At 52.9% G+C, this 16,411-nt stretch overlaps 1 protein-coding gene across 1 annotated transcript in view; it reads right to left on the reverse strand.

Moving 5' to 3' along the window:
• Nucleotides 1-5,569: 5,569 nt before the first annotated feature.
• Nucleotides 5,570-16,411, reverse strand: part of WNT7A (Wnt family member 7A) — a 70,214-nt gene continuing 59,372 nt past the window's right edge. The window contains exon 4 of the mRNA XM_059075389.2: nt 5,570-7,983. Within this exon, the coding sequence (XP_058931372.1) occupies nt 7,504-7,983 (480 nt within the window). The 3' untranslated portion in view covers nt 5,570-7,503. The remainder of the gene's footprint in view (nt 7,984-16,411) is intronic.

The raw sequence follows: 16,411 nt of genomic DNA on the forward strand, positions 1-16,411 counted from the left end.
TGTTTCCATACAAATTTTTAAATTATTTGTTCTAGTTCTGTGAAAAATGCCCTTGGTATTTTGGTAGGGATTGCACTGAATCTGTAGATTGCCTTGAGTAGTATGGTCCCTTTGCCAATATATTTTTTAAAGATTTTAATTTTATTGGAGTATAGTTGATTTACAATGTGTTAGTTTCAGGTGTACAGCAAAGTGATTCAGTTATACACATATATATTCATTCTTTTTTAGATTCTTTTTCCATATAGGTTATCACAGAATATCGAGTAGAGTTCCCTGTGCTATACAGTAGGTCCTTGTTGGTTCTCTATCTTATATACAGTAGTGTGTGTATATTCATCCCAAGGTCCTGATTTATCCCTCCCCCAGCGTTTCCCCTTTGGTAACCATAACTTTGTTTTCAGTATCTGTAAGTCTGTTTCTGGTTTGTAAGTAAGCTCATTTGTATCTTTTTTTTTAAGTTAGATTCCACATACGAGTGATATCGTATCACACTTTAACAATATTAATTCTTCCAGTCCATGAACATGATATATCTTTCCATCTGGTTGTGTTGTCTTCAGTTTCTTTCATCAGTGTGTTATAGTTTTCTGAGTACAGGTCTTTTACTCCTTAGGTAGATTTATTCCTAGGTATTTTATTCTTTTTGATGCAGTGGTAAATGGGATTGTTTGCTTACATTTTTCTGATAGTTTGTTGGTAGTGTTTAGAAATGCAACAGATTCCTGTGTATTAATTTTGTATCCTGCAGCTTTACTGAATTCATTGATAAGCTCTAATAGTTTTCTGGTGGCATCTTTAGGATTCTCTGTGTATACTATCATGTCATCTGCAAACAGTGACAGCTTTACTTCTTAATGCAGCATTTTTATTTTTTTCTTCTCTGATTACTGTGTCTAGGACTTCCAAAACTATGTTAAACAAAAGTGGCAAGAGTGGGCATCCTTGTCTTGGCCCTGGTCTTAGAGGAAATGCTTTTAGCTTTTCTCCATTGAGGACGATGCTGGCTGTGGGTTTGTCATATATGGCCTTTCTTATGTTGAGGTAGGTTCCCTCTATGCCCACTTTCTGGAGAGTGTTTATCATAAATGGGTGTTGAATTTTGTCCAAAGCTTTTCCCACATCTATTCAGATGATCATATGATTTTTATTCTTCAATTTGTTAATGTGATGAACACATTGATTGATTTACAGATATTGAAAAAGCCTTGCATTCCTGGGATAAATCCTACTTAATAATGGTGTGTGATCCTTTTAATGTATTGTTGGATTTGGTTTGCCAATATTTTGTTGAGGATTTTTGCGTCTATGTTCATCAGTGATATTGGCGTGTAATTTTCTTTTTTGCAATATCTTTGTCTGGTTTTGGTATCAGGGTGATGCTGGCCTCATAGAATGAGTTTGGAAGTGTTCCTTCCTCTGCAAATTTTGGGAATAGTTTGAGATGGATGGGTGTTAACTCTTCTCTGAATGTTTGGTGGAGTTCACCTTGAAGCTGTCTGGCCCTGTAATTTTGTTTGTTGGGAGTTTTTAAATTACTGATTCAGTTTTATTAATGGTAATTTGTTCATATTTTCTGTGTCTTCCTGGTTCAGTCTTGGGAGATTGTACATTTCTAGAAATTTATCCATTTCTTCTAGGTTGTCCATTTTATTGTCATTCATTCTTAGTCAACCAATATTAACCCCCAGCTGTGTGCTGGGCACTGGAGACCCAGTGGCCGCAAAGAGAAACAAAGTCCTGCCCCCAGGAAATTTAATAAACATGTTAATTAAACCTCACACTTCCTCAGTTCTTACAGTGTAGTAGGCAATGTGTTTTCCAATTTACATGTGTTAGTTCATTTAATCACTGTGATAATTCTGTTACTGCTCCCATTTTACAAATAGGGACATACTGGCACAGAGAGGTTGTATTACTTGCCCTAAAACCACACGGCAATAAATAGCAGAGGCAGACTTGAACATAAGAGTATCTGGCTCCAGAGTACATGCTCTTAACCACCTATACTGCACAACCTTTAGTAAATGAGGGATAACATTTCAGATAGTGGTAAATGCCACAGAGAGACAAAAATAGTGGATGAGGGGTGCTGGAAGCCAGGGTTGCAGAGGTGTATACTTGAAGTGTCGACATTTGAGCTGAGTCTCGTTAACCAGAAAGAGCCAGCCATGCAGAGGTCAGAGGGGATAGCACATGCAAAGGCCCAGGGGCAGGGTGGAACATGGCATGTTGGAAGAACAGAAGGAAGGCCTCTGAGGCTGGAGCCTAGTGAGGGAGGGGCTCTGAGCTGTCACAGATGAACTCCAAAATCTCAGTGGCTCCCCACAACAGACATGTATTTCTTGCCCTTGGGTGTTCCTGATCAGCAGGTGGCCATTCAGGGACCCAGGGCTCTTCCTTCTGGGGCTCCACTGCCCCCACCTCATGTCCCACCCGCTGTGTCAAGCTAGTGGAAGGGAAAGAGCGTGGGGGGTGCCGATGGGCCCACAAGTGGAGCACAGCACCCCTGTTTCACGGTCCAGAACCTAGTCCCATGGCCACTTCCAAGTGCAAGGGAGAGGGGAAGCGTGGTCCAGCAGTGTCACCTGGAGGAAGAGGACCTGTGCGGCGGGAATTCAGCCAGATCCAGCCACACCAGTGGGTGGCGGGTTTGCAGACAGAGAGCAGTCCTGTGGGATTTGCTGATGGCTGGGGGAGCGGAGGAAGACAAAACCCAGGACTGACTCTAGGACCAAGCAGCTGGTGGAGGTGGCCGAGGCTCTGGGGTGGGAGTGGGGGTCCGTCAAACGGAGTGGCTGTGTCCCTGCCACATGGTCAGTGCTGAGACTGTCTTCTGCTCAGGACAGCGTGTGCCAGTGTCTTCACAGGGGTCCTGTCTCAAGTCCCCTCCCTTTGCCACACCCATTGTTGTGTGGCTGGGCAGCTGCTCCCATTAAGAGACAGAGTCTCCTTCCCAATTCCTGGAACCTGGGCTGGCCCTGTGGCTTGCTTTGGCGCTTAGCGTGTAGCGGAATTAACGTGGGGCCGGTGCTGGGCCTGGCCTCAAGGAGCCTGGCCACTTCTGCTCCTGTTTCTGGACTCTTTCTTCTCTGATGTGAATGAGGCCTGCTGGAGGATGAGATCATGTGGAAAAGGTCCCAGCCATCCTAGCTAAAGTTGTTCTAGATCAGCCTATAGCCGCCAAGTCTGAAATACAGATTCTCACCTGTACGTGGCAGTGAGCAGCCCCCTAGGGGCTCAGGAAACATGTCACGGACTTGCCTGAAGCTGGCAGGGGACGGCTGCGCCTCAGGTGGAGAAAGCTTTGTCCCGGGGCTCTCCTGACCCGGGTCTTGCTGAGGGAGTCCCTTGAGTGGAGGGGCAGGGGGCAGGGAGCGTGGGAAGATTGGGGGGTGGTCCCAGGCCTTCTGCCGGGGCCCCCCCTGCAGAGCGGTGCAGGGCACAGCCCATCCCTGCGGGGCCGTGGGAAGGCTCAGATCCCTCCCTGGGGAGCCCGGAGCTGATTTTAAACTTTAGTCCAGAGGGCATGTGAGAGTGTGCACGCGCCCGCGTACTCACATATGTATGTCTGGACAACAGATTGGCCTTGGTCCTCCCTCTGCTGTGCTTGCCGTGTGGCCTGCGGGAGGATCCTGCCTCTCTCTGGGCCTCAGTTTCTCCGTCTCTGAAACAAGAGACGTGGTCCGAGTCCGAGGCTGCACGCCGCCGACACAAATGCCAGGTCCAGCTTGCCGTCGTGTTTTGCTCCGTCTTCATGGTGTTTGTCAACGTACAGGAAAAGTAGATTTCACTTCAAAAACCTAAATGTTCAGCCCTCCTTGAAAAACCAGGAGATCTGGCCACGGGGTGGCCCACGTTTCCACGTGGCTGCAGTGGGCCTGTGCTGAGCGGCTCACTTCCCGCAGTTTTGTTACACCCGGGCCCCGGCGTCTCAGCGTTGAGCACCACAGTCCTGGAGCTTTCTCATTTTTCATTCAGCCTCTTATGACTTTGGCCATTTTACAGTCAGGTTTCTGGAAAAGCCACTTTAGGAATAAACCAAAGAGGGGAAAAATGCTTTGCCCAACACAGAGCCAGATATTTATGGCCATAAGCCATGTTTGAAGAATCTCATCGTTACGGGAAGGATATAGTAACAGTAGTAGTGACGCTTAATAACACTAGTATTTAGCATTGAGCCATTGCTCTGCCACACAAAGGGCCGTGCGGTCATTGCCGGGACGGAGGACCTTCACAACAGCCCTGTGACGGAGAGCTTATTCTCCCCGTTTACAGATGGAGAAGCTGAGTCTCAGGGCACAGCTGAGCTGGGCACCTCGAGAGAGAAGGCAGGCCCCAGGCTTGGCAACTCACAGTATTCTGAGGGGCCACGGGAAGCCTGGCAGCCGATCTGGTCGTTCTTCTCAAAGGCCTGGTTGCCCTCATGCCACGCCCGCTCCTCACCCGGATTGAAGGGGAATCATGGGGTGATTTCTGATATCGTGTTATGTGATTAGCATTAAATGGTCATCTGGGGAGTCTGGTCAGAAACTCCCCCGTTCTCAGGGGCCATGAGACCACAGGACCACAGGATTGGGAAGCCTCTGCTCATGGTAGACACTGTAGGCTTTCCAAGGCAGAGAGAAACTGAGACATGGGGTGGGGGGCTTCAAGAAACTTCTGTATGTTTTCTCCTCCCTTATCAATCCACCCATCCATCGACCCATCCACCGACCCATCCGCCTACCCACCCATCCGTTATCCATCCACCCACCCACCCACACATTCATCCACACATTCATCCATCCATCAACCCACCCACCTATTATCCATCCATCCACCCATCCACCCATCCACTGACACACCCCCCTACCCACCCATCCTTTATCCATCCACCCATCAACTCATCCACCAACCCACCCACCTATTATCCATCCATCCATCCACCCGTCCACCCATCCATCCACCCATCCACCCATCCACTGACACACCCACCTACCCACCCATCCTTTATCCATCAAATTATCCATCCACCCATCAACTCATCCATCCATCCACCTACCCACCCATCCATCCACACATCCATCTACCCATCTACCAACCCACCCACTCACCCATCCGTCCATTATCCAACCATCTATCTATCCACTTATCCATCCACCCTCTCATCCATGTATCCATCCGTCCATCCATCCATCCACCATTCACTGACCCATGCACTTACCCACTCATGCATTACCCATCCATCTATCCAACCACCCATCCACTCACTCATCCATCCATCTACCTATCCATTCATCCATCAGCCCATCCACTTTCCCACCCATTCATTATTCCATCCATCCACCCACCCACCCACCCACCCATCCATCCACTGACCCACACACCTACCCACCCATCCATTATCCATCCAGTTATCCGTCCACCATCTACTCACTCATCTGTCCATCCATCTACCCATCCACTGACCCACCCATCCATTATCCATCCACTCGCTCACCCGTCCACCCGCTCATCCGTTTACATGCATACCCATTCTGACACCCATGTAAAGAAGAAAAAAATGGTCCAAGGGAAGAAGGCAACCAACTGTCCAGCCATTTTATTTGTCCATATGCTGTGATCCAGGCCCAGTGCTAACATTGGGGAGTCCAACACAGCTTAGACACTGGGGGGCTCCCAGTGCGGGGGGCCACGGGGCTGTGGTCTCAGAGGTATCTGAGTTTCATCAGTGTCTGTGGGCACGTAGTTCAGAGGTGCCATCTCTTGGTGGCTCAACGCGGTCTCCAAAGGTCCCCGCTGTCTGCTTCACACCACAAGCCGTCAACCGCAAGCAGAGACAACCCGGCACCAGCAGATGCTCGGGCACACAGCACCCTGAATCTCCCAGGCGCGTGGAGAGAGATACACAGATAGCTGTGTACACGCAGGAGCACACAAGACGTACACACATCAGCACCCGGGAGGTGCTCGAGGGTGCCGTCACATGGCAACCCCGAGGGTCCTCAAGGTCTCTCTCTCTCTCTCTCTCCCTCTCTCTCTCTCTCTCTCTCTCTCTCTCTCTCTCTCTTTCTCTCTCTCTCTCTCTCTCTCTCTCTCTCTCTCACACACACACACACACACACACGGAAATGCAAATGGACACACATTAGGACACCACACCCTCCTGGACTGAGAGGCACTGGATGTAGGTGGAGCCAGTGTAGAGAGGCCTCATCCACACCTCTCTCTGCCCTGGGACCATGACACCAACCCCCCATCCACTAACTCACTGCTGCTCGTGGGACCCCTCGCCCCAGCTCTGCTGCCCCATAACTGAGGATACACGGCAAAGGCAGGGCAGCCTGGTGAGGAGCGGGATCCCTTAGCTGGCTTCTGCTGAGTGACGACGACCCGTCCCTGTGACGGTCACGTGATGCCGAGGGCGGGAGCCTGTCCACTTCCGTGGCTCAACTCGAGGTCCCCGCTCGAAAGGCCTGAGCTCGACAGGCTGCGGCCAGGGACCTGCTTCCTTGCTAGGGTTACCGATGACACGGCAGCCCAGGCACCTGGGGCCGCTTCTGCCCACGGGGCCAACAGAACTTGAGAACCCAGCCATGTGGGGGTCCCCGTGGGGCTCACCCCCTGCCCAGGCCGTGCCCCTCCTCACCCCAAAGGGAGTACTGGAATTAAGAAGCACCAGCCACGGAATGATACAGGCAGACTCAATATAAATAAAATATTCATATAAAAATAGTCTCTTACAAAATATTCTCTCTTATCCAGTGGCTCACTTTCCAAAAGATGGAAACTGCTGGGAGTTTTAGTATCACCTTTCCTCTCCCTACGTATTCCAAACTGGACTTTTCTAATGGTGACGTTGGAGCTGGGGAGGACTGCAGGATGGGAAACGTATCCCGGAAAACGTCTCCGTTTCTGGACCAGCTTAAATCTCTGGAGAATTAGCAGCAAACAGCAAAAAAATATAAGTGTGTGTGTGTGTGTATATGTCTACGTAGGTATACAGGATGTCTGCCCTTGCGCTTACACATCTCGGGCGGCAAGGGGGGACTTGCGAGATCAGCTAGTAGAAGTATCTGCAGAAAGAATCACTATGTACAGTTCTGCTCGGCTCCTTGTCCTATAGCGACAGAATTATCCCACAGGAAAGCAAGCGGTCCACTTCGATTGCAGAAAACGGATCCCGACGAGGTGGAAGGGTTCTTTTTAATTAAATAAATTAATATTATTTTTTATCAGAATAAATTGTTAAATATTGCTCTTTTGAGGCCCCGGAGTCCAGAGTTTCCGGTGCGAAGGCTCTGCTCCGGCCAAGGAGGCCCCGGGCGGCGTCTGGGGCCGAGGGAGCGGCGCTGGGTGTGGCGTGGTCAACTCGGGGCCCTGGAGGGTCCCCCGCGGGGGACCCCACAGCAGACAAGACAAGCTCAGCGCAGCTGCAGAGGTCCGGGCCGTGCCCGCGGCGCGGAGAGCGTCCGGTCCTCGCCGCCCCGCGTGCCGCCGGGGGGGCCGCTGCCCCGCCGCTCACTTGCACGTGTAGACCTCGGTGCGCTCGCTGCACGTGTTGCACTTGACGTAGCAGCACCAGTGGAACTTGCAGTTGCACTGCCACACGCGGGCGTACTGGTGGGTGTTGTAGCCGCGGCCGCAGCACATGAGGTCGCAGCCGCTGGCCTGGGCGGCCGTCTTGTTGCAGGCTCGGCCCTGCGTGCCCACGCTGCCCGTCACCGGGTCCTCCTCGCAGTAGTTGGGCGACTTCTCGATGTACACCAGGTCGGTGTCCATGGGCTTGCGGTAGGACAGTGGCTTCTTGATCTTCAGGAAGGTGGGCCGCTTGTTGCGGCTGGCGCGCACGGGCTCCACGTGGACAGCCTCGTTGTACTTGCCCTTGAGCACGTAGCCCAGCTCGCGGAACTGCGGCAGCGTGGTCCAGCAGGTCTTGGTGGTGCACGAGCCCGACACGCCGTGGCACTTACACTCCAGCTTCATGTTCTCCTCCAGGATCTGCGGGGGTGGCAGGGAGAGCACAGTGTGTCACTGCGTGGCCGGCCGAGTGGGGCCCCTGGCCCGCCCACACCCTGCCCCGCCTGGCTGGGTTGGGCGTGCGTTTTTCTTTCGGGTGCAGGAAACTGAGACCTGGCTCCGAACCACTCTCGTCTGCAGCCTCTGCGCCGTGCCTTCCCCGGGACTCGCCTCCCTCCCTGCCAGCCCACCCTCAGTGGGCCTCGTGCCGGTGCTGAGGTCAGTGCAGGCCGGTCCAGACCGCACCTCGGTTCTCTCGGCGCTGCACAGGCTGAAAACCATTTTTGAACCAACATTTAAAAACCAGGAGACTTTCAAAGACAGGCTGCCTGGTTTGTTGGCAAACAGAAAGGGCATCTGGCTACTCTGGAGTGACACTCAAATTATTTCATAGCCAGTGCAGCTGGGCGCTGACCTGCTGGCCACAGAGGCCAGCCCCGCAGTCCGGCTGCCTCCGGCTCCCGCAGCCAGCGTCATCGCAGGGCACGATACCTGGAGTTTTATCAGCACCGCCTCCCTCACGGGTCGGCACCCCTCAACCTGCCACAGTCCTTACCGCTCCCTGTCGCGTCCCTGACCGCACGCTATGCTTTTGCAGAGGTCATCTGCTTTGATCGCTTGGGGCAGCTGCCAGGCCCTATGGACATCTGAGTCTGGGAACCCTGACTCTGATTGCACCTCCCCTGGCTCCCAGCCTGCGTGATGTTTTCCTTCCTCTGAGCTCCCAGCACCCCTCAGGCATCATCGCAGCACGAGGGGCAGCGTCGTACAGGGAGTGAAAAGCACAGAGTCGGGCCCCGGGTTTCAGTCCCAGATCTAACATGAACCCGCTGTGTGCCCTCAGGCACCTTGCTTCGGCAGAGCTGCAGCTGCCCCGCGTGCAGAACGGGGAGGACGGTGGCACCGCGTTATAATCCTCCGGTGAGAGGCGCTGGGCAGAAATGAGCGTGAGCTTCTGACACACACACGAAGCTCAGATCTCTAACGTGTAATGTTTCGTGAACGGAGCTGGATGCAAAAGAGAATGTACTGTGTGATTCCACTGATAGGAAGTTCAAGGACAGGCAAAGCTCATGGCGGGTTTTCACTTCATCTTTATTTACACATATAGGCAGTGGGCCAGAGATGGTCCACGTGCTGGATTTTGCCGACCCCTGCTTTGGAATATCCCAGCAATAAAAGAAGACACCATTTACCAAACCCCCCATAGTACAAGATATTTATATTGCTTTCAGGGTTTTGGTTTTTTTTTTTTTCTTCCAATTTTTCCCTTCCCTCCTTTCTTTCTGTTTTTTTAAAAAAACTATATGTAATGTGTAAGGAGGCGTTTTTGGAACTAAAGCTTCTCCTACTTCCTCCTCATCTTCAGCCCGATTTCATCCTAATGGACACTTGCTGTTGTGTGCCAGGCCCTGGGATGGGGACGTATTCGTGAGCGTGGTTTCTGGGTCACTTTCCCGGTTCCTCATCCAGGCTGCCCGACTGCCTTTGCCTGTTGCATAGGGAACGAATAAGTGAAGGAGGGAGTAAGTGACTAGACATCCATTTGTGCCCTGTGCCCAGCACACACTGGGTCCGTGCTGTCACACGTGGCGTCTTATTTAACTCCACGCAGTTAGTGTGACTCCATTCAACAAGGCAAAAACCGAGGCTCGGCTAACTCCTAGAGCTGGTCTGTGAGGTGTTCGGGAACGAGGGTCTTACTGCCAAGGGGTGCGAATCAAGTGCTTGGTGGCTGCTTACTTGCTGTGTGACCTTGGGATTGTCACACCCCCTCTCTGGGCCTCAGTTGCCTTCAGTGGACACGGAGTGAAGGCAATTCCATCTCTTCTGACAAAAGTTAGAGGGCTGGAACAACATCAGATATCCCCCAAATAGCCATTAGTTCTGCCTCTGGGTCTGGGCCTGTGCTGGTGACACAGAGGTGACAAGATAAGAGTGCCGTCTCCAAGGATGGGCCCATGTCCGGGGTCCTCCCAACCCTAGATGCTCAGCTTCCAGGAGGAGGTGACCAGTGCTGGTCGGTATACTCGACAGAAGGGAAGACCACAGTGTCTGCACTCAAACAAGCCAGCGAGGCCGGGGCATCCAGAGTGTTCGGGGACAGGGATGGATTCTGGCCAGCTGAATGTCTGGTTCCAGGACACCTAGAGCGACAGAGCACATACTGTCCTGCAGCCTCCACACACGTGCAGCTGGTGGTGGGTGAGGAGACCCCCAAGTCACACAGATGTCCCTTTGGGTCATCAGTGAGGAGAGAGTTCCCAAACGTCACCTTTCCGTGTTGGCCTAAAAAGCGTGGGGAAGAGCGAGGTGCAGAGGTGTGATGTGTGCCGGGCGCAGAGGTGGGCAGGCGTTTCTGTGGCCTCACGCCTGGCTGGTCGATCTTAGTGCGTCAGAGACTCCAACACGGACGCCTGGGGGCAGGGGGCATTGAGAACAGATTCTGACACTGAGTGTGGGTGAGGCCCCAGAGCACCTGGAAAGCTGAGGTGCAGAGCTGTGACTCGGAAGTGTCCCTTCCACGATGTGTGCCCTAGAGAATCATATGCGTGTGTGCACAGGAAACAGGTTCAGGGATGTTCAGAGCATCCGCGTTCACTGTGGCTCCAAGCTGGGCATGCTCTGATGTCCATCCGCGGTAAAATGGGTAAGCGGAGGCGTGTGAGCTCAACGGGACACTCGAGGGCAGCGACCGTGACCCGCCACGGCAGCAGAGGTCAGCCTCAGAAATACGGTGGGGAGGGAAAGAGGCAATCGTGGACGATTTCCACAGGATGATTTCATGTGTGTATCAAGTTCAAAGGCGGCAAAACTGGACTGTGTTTTTTAGGGGCACCTACAGAGGCGGTGAGTGCAATGGAGAGTAAAGAAATGAGGGTCATCAATATCAAGGCAGTGGTTGTCCGTCGGGTAGGAGCTGAGGGGCCTGTGGTGGGTGAGGATCACCCAGGGGGCTCCTAGGGTCCTGGCAATATTCTGTTCCTTGATATGAGTGCTTTATAATTATTCTTTTAAATCCACATGGATGATCTGAGTGCTTTTTTGCATGTAAGCTATACTTGCAATTTATAAAAATGCAGTGGGCCGGGCTTCCCTGGTGGCGCAGTGGTTGGGAGTCCGCCTGCCGATGCAGGGGACGCGGGTTCGTGCCCCGGTCTGGGAAGAGCCCACGTGCCGCGGAGCGGCTGGGCCCGTGAGCCGTGGCCGCTGAGCCTGCGCGTCCGGAGCCTGTGCCCCGCAACGGGAGAGGCCACAGCAGTGAGAGGCCCGCGTACCGCAATAAAACAACCATGCAGTGGGCACAGTGGTAGCCCATGAGCACATGAAGATGCTCAACAGCATTAGCCCCAGGGGAATGCAAATCAGCACCCCAGTGAGACAGCAGTTCACGCCCACGGGGACGGCTACGAGAGGAAATAGAGGTAGAGCAGCTGTTAGCGAGGACGTGGCGAAAGGGGGACGAACCCTCAAACACCGCTGGTGGGAGTGTGAAATGGTACAGCCCCTGTGGAAACGGCCTGGCAGTTCCTCAAAGGGTCAAACATACAGGTACCAAACGACCCAGGGTGACGGTCGCAGTGTCTGGGTCTCCCCCTCCCCACCCCTCAACTCATGCGTTGAAATCCTAACCCCTAAAGTGATGGTATTTGGTGGGGCCTTTGGGAGGTTCTCAAATCCCGAGGGTGAAGCCCTCGTGAATGGGATTAGTGCCTCATGAAAGAGGGTCCGGAGAGACCCCAGCCCCTTCCAGCTTGTGAGCACCCAGTGAGAAGGCCCCAGTTATGAACCAGGAAGCGGGTCCTCATCAGGACTCAACCCTCGTCTCGGGCTCCCAGCCTCCAGAACTGGGAGACATCGATTTCTGCTGTTTCTCTGCCACCCAGTCTGGGGCGTTTTGCTGGAGCCACTCAGGCACCCTAAGACCCTCAGCAGTTCCCCCCCTGGGCATATACCCAGGGGAAATGAAAACACACAGCCACATAAAAAACGGGTAAAACAAAGTTTATAGCAGCATTCTTTAAAACAGCCCCAAAGTGGAAACAGCCCACATGACCACTGCTGAACGGAGAAAGGAACCCAGCTGATGAATAGATAAAAAGGGCATCCACTCAGCAGAACGTTATTCAGCCGCAAAAAGGGGTGAAGTGCCGGCACCTGCCCCACCGCGGGTGGACCTTGCGAAGATGACGCCCAGTGAAAGCAGCCAGACAGACAAGGGCACGTGGCGTGTAACTGCACTTATAGGCAGTGTCCAGAAGAGGCACATCCATGGAGACAGAAGGTAGACCGGTGGGCTGGGGGGCGGCTGGAGAGATGGGGGGAGACGGCCGAAGAGGGTGTAGATCTCTCTCCCTGGGGTAAATTGATTGCGGTGATGGTTGCGCGTATCTGTGAATATATTAGCGTGGCCTGCGCCCTTTGAGCGAGGGCATGGCACAGTGTATGAATTAGACTAATTAAGCTGGCTTTGTAAAGAGAAGTCCCTGGTAGGGTGTCGTGAAGAAGCATTGCGCTGTATTTGTGCGTCTGTGACACTGAACGTGTCCGCGGTGGTGGCCCCTGAGCAACGAGCCCCAGGGCCGGGGCCAGGCGCCCGGGCTGGGCAGGCAGCTGCCTTCCGCTTCCTCTGTGGCCACCCATGACCTGAGGCCGTGGTGGCATTTGTGTGGGCCCCTGATCACATGACACGCAGCCCCTTAATGCTGCCAGCTCTGCATTTTGAGAGCCTCAGTGATCGCATTATGTCCGCATTAAGCTGGGCATAATCACAGCCGCCCTGGCCACGGCTGGTCCCCCAGACGGGCACCGACCCCTTTGCCCAAAGCAGGGGACAACAGCAGAGGAAGTGTGTGGGGCAAAGCCACGCTGTGCCCCCACCGTGAGGCCAGGCTGGCCCCCAGCTTCCAAGCTGCCCAGGGGGACTTCCGGGGCGCCCGCCTTACACTCGAAGAGCTTGGGACACGCGGAGCACCTACTGTGTGCCGGCACCGCGCACGGACTGGGGTCTCGGTAAAGTTAAGGCCACCGTTAAGTTACTTTAAGTTAAGTTAACTTTACCAGTTAAGCTGCCGCCCTTGTAAAGAAGACATGCTGCGGGGAGAGGGGAGCAGGCACCCACTTCCGATAATAGAATAAGTGAGATGGAGAAGATGGAAGGGGCTCGGGGCTGGAGAGCGCGGGAGGAGGCAGGCGGACACCCGAGCAGAGGGCGGCCCAGACCTGTCCCCTCGTTTCATCTCCCCTTGAAAGACGGACTGAGGCGGGGCCAAGGCCTTGCGGTGACCGGGCTACAGTGCAGGTGCCCAGGTGGCACGGGTAGGGGGGCCCATCCCAGAGGCTCTACCAACCCTGTTAAGGAGGTGCAATTTTTTTTATTATTATTCAGTGTTTTTTTAAGTTTTATATTTATGGAAAAATTGTGAAAATAGTACAGAGGATTCCCATACATCCTGTATCTGGTTTTGCCTATGACTAACAAACATCTTTTTTTGGTTTGTTTTGCTGTATGCGGGCCTCTCACTGTCGCGGCCTCTCCCGTTGCGGAGCACAGGCTCCGGACGCGCAGGCTCAGCGGCCACGGCTCACGGGCCCAGCCGCTCCGCGGCACGTGGGATCTTCCCGGACCGGGGCTCGAACCCGTGTCCCCTGCATCGGCAGGCAGACTCTCAACCGCTGCGCCACCAGGGAAGCCCTATAACTAACATCTGACATTAGTGTGGTAAATGTAAACTTATTAGTGTGGGAAGTTAATTAATGAGCTAATGTTTATTTATTATTATGAACTGAAGTCCATACTTTATTCAGATTCCCTTGGTTGACACCTTATGTCCCCTTTCTGTTCCAGGATCCCATCCAGGCCACCACATGGCATTTAGTCATCCTGTCCCCTTGGGCCTGGAGACGGGATTTTATTGTGTGTGGACAGGGCAGCCAGTGGTGGCCAGGAGTAGGATTTACGATTTTAAAAAGGCCTCACGTTGGCTGTAACAAATCCGCCACTCACTCTGGTGCTGGGAGACTGTGTGTGTGGTGTGTGTGTTTGGGGGTGGAGGGTAATACAGGAAAGCTCTGTACCTTCTCCTCAATTTTGCTGTGGACCTAAAACTTTTCTGAAAAAATAGTCCATTTAAAAAAAAATCCCAGGAGAGAAGGAGCGAGTTTTTCTAGAGTCAAGATTAGGCTGTTTCTGCAGCTGACTGGCTGGATGTCCTCGCTGGGCCTGGGTTTCCCCATTTTGAACTCAAGGGTTTGAACTAAATGATTTAGGAGGCTGCTTCCGACTCTCTCCGAGAATCCTGACCTCGTATCCACACTGCTTTCTAACCCACACACAGCGTTTCCAGAGCTCTGATGGCATCTGGTAGTCTGACACCTGCTGAGAGATGGGCATATCCATCCCATTTCACAGGTGAGGAAACTGAGTCTCAGAGAAAGGAAGGGATTTAAGGCCCCAGAGCAGGCTGGATCTCCTCCATATGTCTCTCCAGAGCACTCCCCAGCCTTCCCCAGGAGGCTAGACCAGAGGGTGGCACCCCTGAGCTTGATCTAGTTCCCTGATGGTTATCGGTGAGTGGCCTGGCCCAGGGCACACCGGCTGAATGCAGCCGCACCCCTTCCAGGTGAGTCTGGCCAGTGGAAGGCACTGGAGGGAGCCCTGAGGGCAGAGCAAAGTTCTGTTTAGTATTCCTCTCGCTCCTCCCTGCTGGCCCACAGGGTGGCTGTGATCCTCTAACAGAGGTCACGGCTCCCACATCCTCTCTGCGAGTCCCCCTGGGTTCTAGCAGCCCGACCTCCCTAAGGAGTAGCGGGACCCCTGGTGCCAGCCCCACGGTGCTGCACCATCCCCCTTGGTTCCTTTAACTTTGTCCTTTGTTTTATGCCCAACCTCTCCTTTACAAAACAGCTTTGTTGCAATATAGTTCACATCCCATATGATTCACTGTCTTAGAGTACACGATTCAGTGGTTTTTAGTATATGCAGAGCTGTGCAACCATCACCACTAAGTTCAGAGCATTTTCATCGCCCCAGAAGACACCCCACGCCCACCAGTAGTCGCTCCTGTTTCTCCCTTCCTCTCAGTCCCCGGCAACCAGTAACCTACTTTCTGTCTTTATAGCTTTGCCTGTTCTGGACATTTCATATAAATGGACTCATACGATATGTGGCCTATTGTGTGTCCCGTTTCCTTCACTCAGCATAATGCTTTCAGAGTTCATCCATGGTGTAGCAGGTGTCAGCACTTCGTTCCTTTTTATGGCTGAATAATATTCCATTGTGGGGGTGCCGCACTCTACCCACCCGTTCATCAGTTGGTGGCCTGCAGCCTCTGTGTAAGACTCTCCCGAATTTCCTAGTCTGAATGTGCCCGTTGCCTGGGCCCTGGGCCCTGACCCCGGCGCTGCGCACCATTCCTCCTGGCGGAGCCAAGCACGAGCCCACCCCGGGACTCCCCAGCCTGTCCTCTTTCCCCTTCGTCCACCTCTGGGCTCTGCACCTGCCGGCCCTTATCTGGAAGGCCAATCTTTACTGCCATTAGAGAGGCTCAACCCAACAATTCCACCACAGAATATGTACCCTCCGGGGAGGCTCATGCATGTGTAAAATGACAGCCTCAGAGAGGCATTATCTGAAATATCAAAAGGCCGAAAGGATCTAAAGGTCCACCAATGGGGACTGGTTCTACAAATCATGGTGCACTGATAAACTGGAACGTCCTGCAGCTGCCAGAGAGAATGAGGCAGCCCCGTACTTCCTAGTGAGGTACACAGTGGAGAGAACAGAGGTGCAGGAAAGTATGCAGAGCAGGAGCTGTTTGTACGAGACAGAAAAGACCTGTGCATGCGTGTTCCTAAGAACACAGAATAACATTCCTGGAGGAATACGTGAGACACTGGTAGGAGTAGCTGCCTCCAGGGAGCATACCAGGTATCAGGGGCCTTACTTTTCATAGGATTGTTCTTTGTACCATTTGAATATTATACACTGTCAGAAAAAAAGTCACCTCCTCCACAAAGCCTTCCCTGATTGCCAGGGCAGTCGTTCACTCCCTCATGGTTTCCATAACTGTCCTGGGCTGCTGGGTAGTTTTCACTTTGTCCCTGTGATGACTATCTACCTGTTAGCTTCCCCCACCAGGCCAGCAGCTCTCTGTGGTGGACATGGAGATATACCACCCAAACCCCCTTCAAGGGAGGTCTTGCTTCACAGCTACATGTAGAGATGTGCTGGTGAACAGGCTCTCAAAAAAAAAAAAAAAAAAAGCCCTGTTTTGTAGTGTTTGCCAATTCCTGTGGGATAAATGTTCCCACCATGGCCAATTTTAAGCTACCAGTGGTTTCCCAATCAGCTTGCAAATCTCTAATATTTATTTAATACTGCGTCTTGCGAGTGATAAGCCCTGGCACC

This window comes from Kogia breviceps, chromosome 10, assembly GCF_026419965.1.
Source record: "Kogia breviceps isolate mKogBre1 chromosome 10, mKogBre1 haplotype 1, whole genome shotgun sequence".
In the NCBI taxonomy this organism is placed as follows: Eukaryota; Metazoa; Chordata; class Mammalia; order Artiodactyla; family Physeteridae; genus Kogia; species Kogia breviceps.